This window comes from Anomaloglossus baeobatrachus, chromosome 5 (assembly GCF_048569485.1).
Source record: "Anomaloglossus baeobatrachus isolate aAnoBae1 chromosome 5, aAnoBae1.hap1, whole genome shotgun sequence".
In the NCBI taxonomy this organism is placed as follows: domain Eukaryota; kingdom Metazoa; phylum Chordata; class Amphibia; order Anura; family Aromobatidae; genus Anomaloglossus; species Anomaloglossus baeobatrachus.
Window position 1 is genome coordinate 495,511,933 of NC_134357.1, and position 17,884 is coordinate 495,529,816.

Sequence of the window (17,884 nt, forward strand, 5' to 3'; positions counted from 1 at the left end):
AGTGCAGGATAAGTAATGTAATGTATGTACACAGTGACTGCACCAGCAGAATAGTGAGTGCAGCTCTGGAACATAATGTAATTATGAAGTGATTGAGCTTCTTTTGTAGAATAATGTGATATGTAATCTGGTGTATAGTGGTACACATACTTCCCTCGGCTTAATCCAGAATGAAGCGAGATCTGCTTGGTCGTTAAAGAACAGCTGTTTTCAGGTAAGTCGGTGTCACGCAGGTCTGAGTATGGATGGGCGTTGGTCTGCTGCGTCTGTGAATATTTATATACACTCCGTATATATTATTCTGAAATGTTCTGCAGTTATTGCAGCGCTGGGAGGGGACCGGACTGTAACCCAATCACTGCCAGATTTCTTTTGAACATGAAGTGAAAATATCACAAAATCCGACATGGCCTTGTTCACAAGCTCCTAAAAATGGCTTTATTTCGTGTTAGTCATTGGTAAAGTGTAGAAAACGAAGAAGCGAATGCAAGTGTTATATGGGTGCATGAGTCCGTCCATTACTGTGCAACCAGTGGAAGAATCAGTCCGTGTCTTGCATCCTCTTACCGGACCGTCAGGACACGAAGCCGGGCGCCAATGTGCTCGTTTCCGGAGATGCCAGGTTTGGCATTTGGGGTCATTTCGTCGGCCAAACCGCGACGACTACTATAGCGATGAGAAGAAGAACAATCACCACCATCATTGCTGCAGGAACAGGAGAGAAGAAAGTGTCATCAGTCACTATGAGAATATCCCACATAATACAGTAATTGGACATTATGTAATGATCCTTTAGCTTTTGTCCCATTGGGTGACTGCTACTGTAGCTGACGTTGCGTTGTCACCCGGCTTTTCACAGACCCAGAATGTCAGATATGTAAGAGACCGTTCACTAATAATTTATGACTTTTTGGCCATTCAGAAGACGCTGGGCCGTAATCTGTAGCCTCTCCACGAAACAGGTGGTGGCTCAGGATCAGCCCTGTGAGCTGTACATTCCTTCTGCTACATTCCCCGGCCTGGCCACGTTTGCGTCCTGTTGCGATTACGCGCCCAATTACTACAATTCCACGGCCTGTGTACCGCAGCTCCTGGGAAAGTCTGCACGTCTTTATGATCGGGGAATGACACAATGAACATAAGTGACCTTCTATTCCCGTCCTTCCAGAAGCAGAGATGGGGTCACATAACCAAAGCAGATACATTAATATACCCCATAAATGTCCAAATTATGCAGATCTCACAAGGTTTAATAGAACAGGAACTCCTGACCCATTTATTGAACCGGCCACTGCTTTCAGGCAGAGAATAAAGGGCAATGTGGTACTTTCCATCCACCTGAATTACAAAAAAATAACACGCAAGAAGTCGACCCAGACTACTAGATAATACAGGGAGTGGGATGGGGGGGAGGGGTTACAGAGAACACACTTGTACTGTATCAGTTAAAGTATATTGTCAATGTCTACAGCAGGAATACTCTTAACGAGACCTTACAAGATCCAACAAATACATGGAGACAAGGGGGGTCATAGACACATAGACCTCACGTCCAGCCTATATTACTGGGAGAGATACACAGACCTCACATCCAGCCTATATTACTGGGAGAGATACACAGACCTCACATCCAGCCTATATTACTGGGAGAGACACACAGACCTCACATCCAGCCTATATTACTGGGAGAGATACACAGACCTCACATCCAGCCTATATTACTGGGAGAGATACACAGACCTCACATCCAGCCTATATTACTGGGAGAGATACACAGATCTCACATCCAGCCTATATTACTGGGAGAGATACACAGACCTCACATCCAGCCTATATTACTGGGAGAGACACACAGACCTCACATCCAGCCTATATTACTGGGAGAGATACACAGACCTCACATCCAGCCTATATTACTGGGAGAGACACACAGACCTCACATCCAGCCTATATTACTGGGAGAGATACACAGACCTCACATCCAGCCTATATTACTGGGAGAGACACACAGACCTCACATCCAGCCTATATTACTGGGAGAGACAATGACCTCACATCCAGCCTATAATACTGGATGACTATGGGGAGATAAGGTATGCACACCAGTGACTATGTAAGGGGAATACATGTAATAGCAGAAACTGCTGTGTGAATACTGACTTGAAAAATCCAATAGCTATATGTAAGAGTGAAAATGTGAAAAATGGAATCTGCATTACTGCCATGAACATATGAATCAAGAGAAATTTAGCTACTGAATTGATCAATGCAATAGAGCCCCAACACTACGCCAAAGTATTTCTCTACGTTGGGGTCCCTAGCTTGTGTGTGTCCTCTCATGCAGTTAAAAAACTTACCGTGTATGGGAAGCTGAGACCCAGGCTATTTATGCGTATGATATGGATTGGCAATAGGTGTGGTGGGGAGGGTTCACAAACGAAAAACTACTAACAAATAAGGAATAACGTTTGGAACACCATTCTAAGTCCGAACTGGGTGCAAAAACCTAAAAAAACATCACTATGGGGAGATAAGGTATGCACACCAGTGACTATGTAAGGGGAATACATGTAATAGCAGATGCAGATTCCATTTTTCACATTTTCACTCTTGCATATAACTATTGGATTTTTCAAGTCAGTATTCACATAGCAGTTTCTGCTATTTCATGTATTCCCCTTACATAGTCACTGGTGTGCATACCTTATCTCCCCATAGTGATGTTTTTTTAGGTTTTTGCACCCAGTTCAGACTTAGAATGGTGTTCCAAACGTTATTCCTTATAATACTGGATGAGACACACAGATCTCACAGAAAGCCTATACATATTATTGAAAGAGGCACTGAGACCTCACATCCAGCCTATACTACTGAGAGAGAGAGAGAGACAGACCTCACATCCAGCCTATATTACTAGGAGAGACACACAGACCTCACATCCAGCCTATATTACTAAGAAAGACACACAGACCTCACACACAGCCTACATTAGTGATAGAGACACACAAATCTCACATCCAGCCTATATTACTGTGAGACACACACAGACCACACATCCAACCTATATTACTGGGAGAGACACACAGACCTCACACCCAGACTATATTACTAGGATGAACACAGAGATCTCACATGAGGCCTATATGACTGGGAGGAACACACTGACTTCACATCCAGTCTATATTACTGGGAGAGACAACCAAACCTCACATCCAGTCTATATTACTGGGAGAGACAACCAAACCTCACATCCAGCCTATATTACTGGGAGAGACACCCAGACCTCACATCCAGACTATATTACTGGGAGAGACGCTCAACCCTCACATGCAGCCTATATTACTGTGTGTTCCACAGTAATAAATGCATGATTTGAAGTCTGTTGGAGTCCAGACCTCAGAATACTGTTTTCTTCATTAGCGCATATGTTACAACTTCAATCCTGCAACTATTTCCTCATCATGTGCTTATCCCCTTACATACAGCAATTGTAATAATAAAAAAAACATTGTAAATTGATCAAATGGGGTTGTCCAGCAGATCGATCCAAAGCGTAGCCGTAGCTGCCAGGCACTGCAGAACAGCTTTTATTATTTTGAAAAGCTGGAGCAAATAATAGCTGGTTAATGGGGGGGCAGTGGTAGAACACATACCGATCTGATATTGATGACCCTGGGACAGCACCCTGAAGATCAGATCTTCCAAAAATTGCAACATGGCTTATTTTTTCCCCCATTTACTTATTTTTGCTTTATTAAACATATGAATTTATTTTTTGCTGTATATATTTTCTTCTTCATTCTAATTATATCTAATTTTATTCTTAGGGGTAACTTTGCACACTACGACATCACAAGCCGATGCTGCGATGCCGAGTGCGATAGTCCCCGCCCCCGTCGCAGCTGCGATATCTTGTGATAGCAGCTGTAGTGAACATTATCGCTACGCCAGCTTCACACGCACTCACCTGCCCTGCGACGTCGCTCTGGCCGGCGACCCGCCTCCTTCCAAAGGGAGCGGGTCTTGTGGCGTCATAGCGACGTCACACGGCAGGCAGCCAATAGAATCGGAGGGGCGGAGATGAGCGGGAGGTAAACATCCCGCCCACCTCCTTCCTTTCTCATTGTAGACGGGACGCAGGTAGGAGATGTTCCTCGCTCCTGCGACTTCATACACAGCGATGTGTGCTGCCACAGGAACGAGGAACTACACCGTACCTATCGCTGCAGCCAAAATAATGAAAATGACCGAGACTACACCGATCATACGATTTCGATGCTTTTGCGCTCGGTAATCGTAGTTAAAACGATTTACACACGACGATGTCGAGAGCGACGCCGGAAGTGCATCACTTTCGATTTGACCCCACCGACATCGCACCTGCAATGTCGTAGTGTGCAAAGGGCCCCTTAGTTTACAAAGAAAGTTCCAAATTCTTAGGATTCCTGTTATCAGAAAGAAGTCCATTATAGAAGATCATATAATTAGTAGATTTCTTAAAGAAATGTGTGTTTAGAACAAAAATGTACGTATTAAAAAGTCTATACAGAATGCTAAGTACAGTCATTGCCTAAAGTGTTGGAACTCTTGAAATTGTTCCAGAAAATGAAGTAGGTATCCCAGAAAATTATTGTAACGACATGTTTTGTCATACACTTGTTTATTTCCTTAGTGTGTACTTGATTAACAGAAAAAAAAAGAAAAAAGGCAAAGTGGACATAATTTCACACAAAACTGCAAAATGGGTAGAACAAAATTGTTGTCCCCCTCAGCTTAATATTTGGTTGCACGCCATTTGGAATAAATAACAGCAATCAATCGCTTCCTATAACCATATACAAGCTTCTTACTCCTCTCACCTGGAATTTTGGACTCTTCTTTTGTAAACTGCTCCAGGTCTCTCATAATTGAAGGCGCCTTCTACCAACAGCAATTTTAAGATCTCTCCACTAGTGTTCAATGGGATTTAGACCCGAACTCATTGCTGCCACTTCAGAGCTCTCCAGCGCTTTGTTTCCATCCATTTCTGGGGCTTCTTGAAGTATGTTTGGGGTCATTGTCCTGCTAGAAGACCCATGACGTAGGACACAAACCCAGCTTTCAGACACAAGGCACTACATTGCAACCATAATCCTTTGTTAATCTTCAGATTTCATGATGCCTTGCACAGTCAGGTACCCAGAACCAGAGGCAGCAAAACAACCCCAAAACATCTATCAGCCTCCACCATATTTGACTGTAGGTACGGTGTTCTTTTCTTTGCAGGCCTCATTTTGTTTTCGGTAAACAGTAGAATGATGGGTTTTACCAAAAAGCTCTATCTTGGTCTCATCTGTCAACAAGACTATTTCCCAGAAGGATTTTGGCTTACTCACGTACATTTTGGCACACTGCAGTTTAGCTTTTTTATGTCTGTGTCAGCAGTGAGGTCCTCTTGGGTCTCCTCAATAGCATTTCATTCAAATGAAGTTGGATAGTTTGCGCTGATGCACCCCGAGTCTGCAGGACAGCTTGAATTTCTTTGTAACTTGATAGGTGCGGCTTATTCAACATGTGGACTATCCTGTGTTGCAACTGTTCATCAATTTGTCTCTGCCGTCCACGGAGTTTAACTACAGTGCCATGGGTTGTAAATTTAATTCTTTTGCACACCATGGACAAAGCAATATCAAGATCTCTGGAGATGGACTTAAAACCTTGAGATTGTTGATACTGTTCAACAATTTTGGTTCTCAGTCCTCAGAGAGTTCTCCTCTTTCTTGTTTTCCTCGGTTCCACTAGCGTATGGCATATGATGTAAGAGCATCAGATGCAATATGCTAATGACCCTTGGCTCAGCCTCTGTTGCGAGCGTGAGCCAAGTGTCATGCAACTGTGATCTGATCTTGCGATCGTATCACAGCTGCGGAGAAGACGTAGCGAACACTTTCTCCCTCTTCTCCGCTGCCTGTATGTGCGTATATTGCACTGCACTCGGATGACATCCGAATGCAGTGCAATATTTCACACGCACCCATAAACTTGTATGGGTGCGTATGATGCGAGAGTCACTGCCCAACACAACATGCAGTGATTTTTGTTCTCATGCAGATACGGCATAAAAAAATAGCAGATGGACACTGCGCCATTGTTCAACCTGCTGCAAGTGCACTCTCATGTTTTATTGGATTGCACTTGTCCGTGTTAATCACAAGTGAAACCGAGGCCTTAGTGTGGCACACACTGATACACTGTAAATATTGAGTCAACTTCTCCCCTTTTTATCTGGTTTCAGGTGTGATTTTCATATTGCCCACACCTGTTATTTGCACAAGTTAGTTTGAACCAGCATCAAACTTGTTTACCCACAATTTTTGAAAGGTGCCATCAATTTTGTCCAGTCCATTTGTGGGGTTTTGTGTGAAATTCTGTCCGATTTACCCTTTTTTTCTTTGTTGTATTGTGTTGTGTTGTTCCAATATACACAAAGGAAATAAACATGTGTATAACAAAACATGTGTAACTGCAATAATTTTCTGGGAGAAATACTTAGTTTTTTTAAACAATGTCCAGGGTGCCAACACTTTCTGCCATAACTAACTGTGTAATCATGAGCTTAACATGTACTTTTCCATCACCAATCAAACCAAATGCGTTGAAATTCCTAAATTTTAAAATTTGCACAAAATTCAGAAAAAAATAATTGGTCCTATTTTATTCTAACAGATATGGCTCAGCCATATATTACAGTCTTCCATTAAGATGAATGGGTGCCATGTAATACTCTCTCCCAACTATAGGGGATAAATAGGACAATTCCTTTAATAAAGGTGGGCGTGGTGGGATAGATAAGATTTGTTATAGCTTTATTTTGAGAATGCTTTGAAGTTTTTTTTGGCACCCCCAATGTAATTTTCAGCTTACACGCACCCTGTCGTTCTATAAAAGAGCCGCGGCAAGTTTATTAAAAGGGGTTTATGATTTCATACTTTAATATCCGTCATCCAACTCCCCCCACCCCTTCCCTTCATCCACAAATCTAAGAGTACAGTCGCTGTAGAGAGAAAAAAAAATGAATTACAGCAGAGAAGGGGAAAACAAAATCCCCCCAAGCCCGAGATCTGGGAAAGATGAATATTACTCAGATGAATATTTCAAGGCTCAGTTCAGTGGAAAAACAGCTAGATAAATAGGGAAAGACACCAACTTCGAGGCACGGGGTTGGAAATGGATGTAACACATGCTTGTCCTTAGGATAAAGAGGATTTGGAGCAAAGGACCCCAATGAATGTCCCGATTTTAGGAGTTAACACTTTATGAACGCCTTCCAGGTGCACTATGCTACGGCATAATAGGAGGAATTCAGGTGGGTCATGGGGCGTCGCAATAAGACATACTATCAATGGCATCTGGAATCGATTGGGCAATGAAATATTAGGACCCTATGTACTGCAACACCAAAATCACAACAAGAAGAAGACATTTTGGTTTGATATTTACCAGGATGAATTGTAGTTTTGCATTTTACCATAAAATATACAAAAAAGGCAAAAAAAATTCAAAGCGTGATGAAATGGTGACAAAAAGGTAACTCCGCCATATTTTTTCGGCGGGATGGATATGTTTTTACGGTGTCCGTTGTGTAGTAAACATGGTCTGTAGTATTGCAGCATATAGTGAAATCTAAGTCTCAAATGTAGTTCATCCTGCAGCTGAGCTTCACAGGAGGACCGAGATGACAGCAACAGGGGGTCTTCAGCGGACTCTCACCCGTCAAAGTAACCCATCGGTCTCAGTCTTCCTGGGACACTGATGGACCACCGTCTCTGCAGCGGATCAATGTAGGCAAGGCTGTCAGTCACTGTCCCGGGGCATGCTTACCACCGCCGCTCACTATGTACTGAGTGATAACTGATGCTGCACCGAACAGCTCTGACTGAAAGCTTGAGGCTGCCCGGAACTGGCCACACATCTTTGAAATGCTTATAATCTGCAGATTAAGCATTTGGGGATATCACAGGTTTCCTTAAAGGTGGAAATAATATGCACTGAATGGTAACTGATACTGCACCGGAACAGCTCAATGAGTGAAAGCCTGAGGCCACCAGGAGCCAGGGCTTCCAGTCCGGTGGCCGCACATATTTGAAACGCTATTAACCTGCAGATTAAGCATTTGGGTACATCAAATATTTAACTGAAAGGGGGAAATAATTTATATGGAGTGGTAACTGATACTGCATTGGAACGGCTCAATGACTGAAAACCTGAGGCCACCAGGAGCACGGCTTTCAGTCCAGCGGCTGCACATCTTTGAAACGCTATAAACCTGCAGATTAAGCATTTGGGGATATCACAGGTTTCCTTAAAGGTGGAAATAATATGTACTGAGTGGTAATTGATACTGCAGCGGAATAGCTCAATGACTGAAAGCCTCAGGCCTCCGGGAGCCAGGGCTTCTAGTCCAGTCCAATGGCCGCACATATTTGAAACGGTATTAACCTGCAGATTAAGCATTTGGGACATCAAAGATTTAATTTAAAGGTGGAAATAATATATACGGAGTGGTAACTGATACTGCGCCGGAATGACTCAATGACTGAAACCCTGAGGCCGCCGGGAGCCAGGGCTTTCAGTCCGGCAGGCGCATGTTTTTGAAACGCTATTAACCTGCAGATTAAGAATTTGGGGACATCACAGGTTTCCTTTAAAGGTGGAAATAATTCTTTTATCTGACAAAAACATGGAATTTTAATAGGGGTTTGTAGACTTTTTAGTTAGTAAATGAATAGATAAAAACTAGATATGAGATGGAAAGATAGCAAGTAAATAAGTAGATTTAAGATATATAAATCAGTCTATCCATATTGATCCATCACATTAGTATGCTATATAATATAAATTAATATTTCTTTTATTATGTCACCCCCTTTACCCCCCAGCCTCACTCTTCTCTCCGCTCCATTATCTCATGTGAACTTTTTTCCCATTATAACATTTTTTCGGTTGTGTTCATCGCGCTCCATGGTAACATTAACCCTTGCGATGCTCCAGAGACCACCGGCAACAAAGGGCAATAGCCACAGATTATGGAATATATCAGGATAACAACGGCACTAAACTTACAAGGGCTTTCTCATGTGTGCACAAAGGCATCGATTGTGGCCTGTCACTGTGAGATTCAGGGCCTGTCTCCCTGGCATGGTGGTATTTACACTGTCAGCTCCCCGGCTCGCTGTGCGGCTGAGAACCTGCTTCAGATCCTGGCACCCATTCAAGTAGTGTGTGAACAAAAAAGCCCGTCATAAATATGTCTTGTTCTGACAGCCTCCCTTGTGTATTGGCCGCCTAGAAGCACAAGTCTGGAGCGTTCAGCGCTGTGGCTCCGCTGATTTACCGTGAAGGAGCACTCCGAGGTGTCGCTCTCTCCAAGTGTGGAGAATATGGTATCAATTAAGGGGCCGCGCTAATGGGTTTTTAATAAGGGGAAGAGGGTTTAATGGGGGAAAAAGGGATTCACCCCCCTTTGTTTTTCCCCAGTTAATTTATACAACAGTATTCCAAGAAGAGATGAGTCAAAAGGAGCAAGAGTCAACGGAGTGGAAACGTAGAAAATTACCACAAACTTTTTAAACTCAGAGTTGGACCAGTAGCAACACTGGTACATGAGCGCTGGACCAGAGCCCTATGACTCTCCTCGGCACCACTTTTGATAAGCAGATACGTCATGGGTGCATCACACTGAAATGGTGATGTTCATCTGGGCCTGATAATCAAGGTGGGGTCACTGAGTTTAATGAAGTATCCTGAGGTCAGGTTACCTGCGGTCACAGGTGGAGGGCCGTGGGAACCTTCAGCTGTACCCGCAACGTACCTGAGTGATATCACCACTGATTGTGTGGCTCACTCAGTCTCTGCCTGAAGTCAACAGTGAGCAGTCATGTATTATGGCGCTCACTGTGAGCTTCAGATGTAGCACAGATGGAATCGTCATGGGACCTCGTAGGAATTACGTCGGACCTGCAGAGGTGTTTTGGGGGTTATTAAAGTGGTAAAAGAGGGTGTTTTTTTGCATTCTATTTCAAATAAAGGATTTTTTCGGTGTTTGGGTTTATTTACTTTTACTTACAGATTAGTAATGGGGGGTCTCAGAAGCCTCTCTTTACTAATCTAGGGCTTAGTGGCAGCTGTGAGCTGACATTAACCCTCTATTACCCCGATTTCCACAGCACCAGGGCAATCAGCAAGAGCTGGGGAAAGTGCTGAAATTGTCGCATTTAATGGATGCAACAATTCTGGGTGGCTGCAGGCTGCAATTTTTAGGCTGGGGGGGCCAATAACCACGAGTCTCCCCAGCCTGAGAATACTAGTCCCCAGCTGTCAGGCTTTATCATGGCTGGGTGTGAACACTGGGGAGAAGGGGGGGGGGAAACTCCATGCTATTTTTTATTTATTTAAATAATTAAAAAAGAAAAAAAAAAAAGCTGCATGCGGTTCCTCATATTTTGATACACAGCTAAGATAAGCGCACGACTGATGGCTGCAGCCTCTAGGCATATGCTTTATCTGTGCTGGTTATCATATTACAGGGGGACCCTATGTCAATTTGTTTATTTTCATACCACAATAGATGCGCATAGCGTCTGTGATTAGAAGCAGTCAGTTGACATGCTGCCACTTAGGATGGGGGCACGTCTGCCTGCAACCAATCACAGACACCACTGGGCGGGGAGAGCAGTGCATATACAATGAAGGCAATGAATGAGTGGCCCTGGAAGTGAATAAGCGGCCGCAAGAGCAGTTACAGCCATGCTGCAGCCTTGGTAAGTGCAACCCGTTTTCTCCTCTCTCTTCTACCATCATTTTTAATTGCCAGACTCATATGGGTACCGGCATACGGCCAGACATCCCGGATCAATTCCGGGCCGTAACCGGATTTTTTTTTATCCAGTTAGGTCCACCAATCCCGGTTATCTGTGAGTCCGCCCAACGCTACTCCTTTCTATTGCTTCTAACCTACTAGAAAATACCACAATCCCAGGGGATCTCCTTTCCATGATTGACTTGGGAAGACTTTTGACGACCCGGACACCAGAACCTGTCACAGTGAAATTGGAAAAAGGCTACGGAATTAATATTTCAGGGATTACAAAATATTCCATAATTTTGAGAAAATCAGGTTTCCACAAACTGAATAAATTATCAGGGTTTAAATTATAGGAGAAAAAAAAGTTGTTAGTAGAATAACCGAGTTATACGATGATGGAGGTTTTAAAACCTTCAAGATGCTCAGATGGGAGTTTGATATGCCGCATAATAGGTTCTTTCAATATCTACAACTTAGACACGCCTGTGAGGCACAAGCCAAACACAGAAGGTTAACACCTACAGCACGAACTCCCCTTCCTATAGATATAATAGTGGCAGACGGAGAAAAGAAGGGGGCTCTCTATACTATATGTGCCTTTTAGAAGCTAGATAATGGGGGGGATCTTGGACTCGTGTTATTGGAAATGCAGAGCCTCGGATGCAGACCTGATTCACCTGATGTGTTCCCGTCTCAGAAGATACTGGGCAGATGTAATAAACTTTGTCTATCACTATCAGATTGATTCAAGTCCTCTAACATGTGTCCTTGGCTACACTGCTGAAATCCCTGTACAGGAGAGCTACGGATTAGCTATCGCATGTATTTTATATCAAGCTCGAAAACTCATAGCTTCATACTGGAAAAACCCTAAATCCCCTGTTATTTTAGGAGGTGATTGATAGCCTGAACAATACTATAGAAATATGCGTATCAGAAGTTTGAAGATATGTGGGCTCCATGATTAGATAGTCCAAATTTAGCCCCCCCTGACCTTGACACGGTCAGGAAGAATCCTGGCGGGATTGTTTTAGAGAAGTATTGTTTTGATAGACTTGACATATGGCACGATATCATAGTGGATAACATGTACTTGTTGGTTCACATTAGGTCTGTAACACTGGCTATAGAAGCAGCTAAGTTTGAATGGATGCGGGCGGAAGGTTCGATTACATTTTTGTATGTTAAAAATTGTTCAATAAAAAATATTTGATAAAAAAAGAAAGAAAAGAAAATTCCACAATCTCTCCATAAAACTAATTCCCTTGATGCCCATCTCACTACTCATGCTTTCTGGGGCGCTCTGGATCGTCCATTCCATCTGCAATAAGCTCCATGTCATTCATCATCTCTTTACCTCTTGCAATCTTTCCTTCTTGGGCCTCACCATCACGAAAACATGGCTGACACCCTCCAACACTGCCTTCCCTGCTGCTCTGTGTTACAGTAACCTTCACTTCACCCACATTTCTTGCCCTGGCAACAGACATGGTGGAGAAGTGGGTCTTCTCCTTTCTACCAACTGCATCTTCAACCTAATCCCACCTCTATCCCTCCTTCTTTTTAAGTGCATCCTGTCTGTATCTACTTTCCTTCCAACCTCCAAGTGGCTGTTATATACCAATCCACGAGTCCAGCTGCTGCCTTTATTGACCATTTCGCCACCTGGCTTCTTCACTTTCTCTTTGCTAACAATCCCACCATCATCTTGGGTGACTTCAACATCCTTACTAACATCCGCCAGTCAGTGCCTCCTAGCTCCTCTCGCTTGCTTCATCTTTTGATCTTACTCCGTTGTCCTCCTCAGCCACCCACACAGGGGGACATTTGTTAGACCCTATCTTCACATGCCTTAACCCCTCAACCTCTGCTTTTCCCTATCTGACCAACATTTACTCATGTTCTCATGCCTTTCCTCATCTGCCACCCATGCCGAGCAACTAGCACACCCCGCCGAATCCTTGCACATCTAGACACACACCATGACGCTCTCCTTCCGCTGTCTTCCATAGCTTTACTCCACGACACAGACACCATTTTCTATAATGCGACACTGGAATCAGCTATTGACTCAGTCACTCTTCTAATGCATGGCAGAGTGCGACAAATCAATGAACAAGCTTGGCAAAATAACCTCACTTAAAAGCGTATGCATGTGTCCAGGATTACGGAGCAGCCTTGGAAGAAAACATGCCTGCAAAAAGACTTCACTACATTTAAAAAAGCAACTTTAACATTCAAATCGGCCCTCGCCTCAGCTAAACAGGATGACTTCACAACCCTCATATCTTCCTTATCCCCAACTCCAAACAGTTATTCAATACTTAACTTCCTCCACTGCTGCCTATGACCTCCCTCATCTCTGCTGAAAACTTTGCCACACACTTCAAAAATAAGATGGACCAAACAAAGTAAGGCTGGTTTCACACTACGTCTTTTTAACATCCGTTGAAAACGTTATTTTAGCAGAAGTACGGATCCAGTGCAAATGCGTTTTCATTTCAATGCATTTGCAATGGACTCGCGTTAACATCCGTTCACCTGCGTTTGCGTGCGTTAGGCCGGGGCCACACGGGGACTACTGCGATCCCCTTGCATGAGACTCGGCTCGTGCTGGCAGTACAGCAGAGCCGAGTCTCATGCTTGTGTCCTTGCAACTGAGGTCCGTTCGTGTGAGCAGACCTCAGCTGCAGGGGGCGGGCCGGCACTCAGGAGGGGAGGGAGGGATTTCTCTCCCTCTCGCCTGTGTAGCCGGCTATAGACATTCTCGCATTGCACTGGCAGTACACCGGTGTACCGCGAGTGCAGTGCGATTTTTCTCTCGCCCCATTCACTTGAATGGGTGCGAGAGAAAGAGTCTCGGATTACAATCGCAGCATGCTGCGATTGTTTTCTCGGTCCGATTAGGGCTGAGAAAATAATCGCTCATGTGTGCTGTCACACAGGCTAGAATTGGTCCGAGGGGAATGCGATGTTTTATCGCACTCCACTCGCACCGATTTTCTCGCCGTGTGGCTTAGGCCTTATAGTGAGGATCCAGTGACTTGCAGTTTTTTAACATGTTTCAAAAACGCTACTTGTAGCGTTTTTGAGCTGCGTCAAAATACTGCAAGTCACCGGATCCTGACTAAACAGCACGCAAACGCAGGTGAACGCTGGCGTGCTGATAGACAGGATCCTGCTTTTGTACTGAGCATGCCCAGAAAGTACTGAGCATGCCCAGAACCAGTCTCGCGTGATCTGTCTCTCTCCTCCTCCCTCCCTCACCCTCTCTCTCTCTCTCTCTCTATCTCTGTCTTTCCCCCTTCCTCTCCTCCCTCTCTCTCCCACCTGAGAGCTGCGGACACTCGTAACCAACGTAAATATCGGGTAACCACTTCTCTTAGTTACCCGATGTTTACGTTGGTAACGTGTGCAGGCAGCCCGGCACCTAGCAGCTGCAGACACTCGTAACCAAGATAAATATCGGGTATCCAAGGTCGATGTTTACCTTGGTTACGAGCGTCTGCAGCTGTCAGAAGCCGGCTCCCAGTCTAGTTCCCCTCACTCCCGATCACATGACTCCAATGCCCGCCCCTAAACATCCAGTGCAGGATCCTGCAAAATAAGACATGCGTTTGCATGCGTTTTTTGCTGTAAAAGCAGGATCCGTACTTCCGCTAAAATAACGTTTTCAACGGATGTTAAAAAGACGTAGTGTGAAACCAGCCTAAATCATTATTGTTCAGCTGCAACAATCTCTATGTGTACCAGACCGTGCCATTCCCTCATAACCTTCCTCCCCAAAATCACTGAAGGAGAGCTTACTCATCTCCTCTCAAAATCACACCTCACCACTTGAGCACATGATGCTATCCCATCCCACCTCCTCCCCATCCTCACCACCACACTTATTCTAGCCCTAACCCATCTTTCAACCTATCACTAACTTCTGGTAGCTTCCCTTTTGCTTTTAATCATGCCCCGATCACACCTATCCTAAAAAAGCCATGCCTCGATACAACCTCTACTACTGGCTGTTCGCTTCCAAACTCCTTGAGCAGCTTATCCATACTGAACTTTCCTCCCACCTCTCAGCTAACTCACTCCTTGACAACTTACAATCTGAAAACTGCCCTGACTAAAATTACGAACGGCTTACTTGCCACCAAAACTAACAATTTTCTATACTGCGCCTTTTAGAGTTGTCCTCTGCCTTTGAGAACAGTTGACCACTCTCTCCTACTACAAATCCTCTCGTAACTTGGCGTCAAAGAGCTTGCTCTCTCCTGGATCTCCTCATACCTTTGCAACCACATATTTAGCATGTCCCACTCCCACACTACCTCCACATCTTGGCCGCTCTCTTTGGTGTCCCTCAAGTCTCTTTCCTGGGACCCCTACTCTTCGTCATCTATATTTGACCTGGGACAACTCAAAGTCCCATGGCTTCTAGTACCAGCTCTATGCTGATGTCACTCAAATCTACTTCTCTGGCCCAGAAGTCACTTCTCTGGCCCAAAAGTTACTTCTCTGTTGTCCAGAATCCCGGAGTGTCTATCAGCCATATCCTCCTCCTTCTCTTGCTTCCTAAAGTTGAATGTTGACAAATCTGAACGCATCATTTTTCCTCCATCTCATCTACCTCCCCTACCCAATCTATCACAATAAATGACATCTTGCTTTCTCCTGTACCGGAAGTCAATTGCCTTGGAGTAACCCTAGACTCTGCCTTGTCCTACAAACTGCATATCCAAATTGTCGCTACCTCCAACTCAAAAATATTTCCAGAATACGTCCCTTCCTCAACACTGAATCTATGAAAATGCTAGTGCACGACTTCATCATCTCCGGCCTCAACTATTGCAAGATCCTCCTCTGTGGCCTCCCAACTAACACTCTTGCACCTTTCCAGTCTATCCTTATCACTGCTGACCAACTAATCCATCTCGCTTTGCTACTCCTCAGCTTCTGCCAATCCCTTCATTGGCTCCCAAGTTCCCAACGCATCCAGTTCACACTACTAGCACTGACCTTCAAAGCCATTCCATATTTGTCCCCTCTGTATATCTCAAAACTAATCTCCCGATATCTACAATAACATACGGTAATATCCATTCCTCTTAAACCTCCTTCTCTCCTCCACACTTATTATTTTCTGACCAAATCACCACCAAGACTTATTCTGAGTATCCCTCATCCTCTGGAATTCGTTGTCCCAATCCGTCTGACTATCTGCTAGACTTGGATACTTCAGATGAAACTTGAAAACCCATCTGTTCAAGAAAGCTTACAGCCTGCAATGAACAACCTGCCACCCCACCACCCTAAAACTCTGCTGCGAATCCCCCCAACCTATTGTCTCCTTCCTCATTATCTTGTAGACTGTAAGCCTGCAAGGCAGGGCCCTTTACCCTCTCTACCAGTCTGTCATTGTTAGTTTATGTCTGTATTTTATATTTAGTAACCTTTTCTCATCTACAGCACTATAAGTAATAAGCGGACTGGCCGGAAGTTTAAAGTCTGTGAGCATCCCCACAGCTCCCCAGTGTAATTGCCTCCACAGCTCAACATACAATATGATGTCCCTACAGCCCCCCCAAAACATTATTATGTCCCCCACAGTTTCCCACACAGTATGATGGTCCCACAGCCCTACAAATTAGTATAACCATCACAGTACCCTACGGAGTATGATGTACCCACAGCCCTTCAATACACACAGTATGATGCATCCCACTGCTCCCCAAATAGCATTAGCCCACAAACCCCCAAAACAGTATGATGTACCCACAGCCCTTCAATACACTCAGTATGATGCTCCCCAAATAGCATTAGCCCACAGCCCCCCCAAAATTGTATGCTGTCCCCACAGCTACCCACACACAGTATGATAACCCTCACAGTCCCCTAAAAAGTATGATGTACCCACAGCTCTCCAACACACAGTATGATAAAACCCAAGGCTCCCCAAACAGCATGATACATACAACTCTAGGTGGCGCTAGAGTTTGTCTCCTTCCTCACTGGAGGGACAATTTGAATAATTCCCAGAGGGGCATTGCAGCTATAAGTCCCCTCACTGACAGCCAGACTGGTTTGTCAGGTCTTCATAAGGAGAATAGTCTTCCCCGTGGTCCCAACATAGCTTCTCATAAGCCAGATCAGATACCCACACTTTGCACTGACGAGGGGCAATCACCCTGAAACACAGTGTCTGCAAATTGGGATTCTGATCTGGTATAAATCCTAAGGGGTACTTTGCACGCTGCGACATCGCAAGTCGATGCTGCGATGCCGAGCGCGATAGTCCCCGCCCCCGTCGCAGCTGCGATATCCTTGTGATAGCTGCCGTAGCGAACATTATCGCTACGGCAGCTTCACATGGACTCACCTGTCCTGGGGCGTCGCTCTGGCCGGCGACCCGCCTCCTTATTAAGGGGGCGGGTCGTGCAGCGTCATAGCGACGTCAAACGGCAGGCGGCCAATAGGAGCGGAGGGGCGGAGATGAGCGGGATGTAAACATCCCGCCCACCTCCTTCCGCATATCCTACGGAAGCCGCGGTGACGCCGGTAGGAGATGTTCCTCGCTCCTGCGACTTCACACACAGCGATGTGTGCTGCCGCAGGAACGAGGAACAACATCGGACCGTCGCGTCAGCGTAATTATGGATTACGCCGACGCTGCACCGATGATACGATTACGACGCTTTTGCGCTCGTTAATCGTATCATCGAACCTTTACACACTACGATGTCGCATGCGATGCCGGAAGTACGTCATTTTCAATTTGACCCCACCGACATCGCACCTGCGATGTCGTAGTGTGCAAAGCCCGCCTAAGTCTTATGAAAAGGCTTGTTTAAAAAGCTCCTTTGACTTTTACGATTGCTATTTCCAATAGGTGGCGCTAGAGTTTGTCTCCTTCCTTACTGGAGGGACAATTTGAAACATACAACTCCTGAAACAGTATCATCTTCTTCAGACCCCAAACAGTACAATGGTCCCCAAAACTCCCCACACAGTATCATAAACCCACAGTCAGACACACAATATGATTCC

At 44.8% G+C, this 17,884-nt stretch overlaps 1 protein-coding gene across 1 annotated transcript in view; it reads right to left on the bottom strand.

Moving 5' to 3' along the window:
• Positions 1-410: 410 nt before the first annotated feature.
• Positions 411-17,884, bottom strand: part of STX8 (syntaxin 8) — a 273,887-nt gene continuing 256,413 nt past the window's right edge. Inside the window, exon 8 of the mRNA XM_075347946.1 lies at positions 411-705. Within this exon, the coding sequence (XP_075204061.1) occupies positions 638-705 (68 nt within the window). The 3' untranslated portion in view covers positions 411-637. The remainder of the gene's footprint in view (positions 706-17,884) is intronic.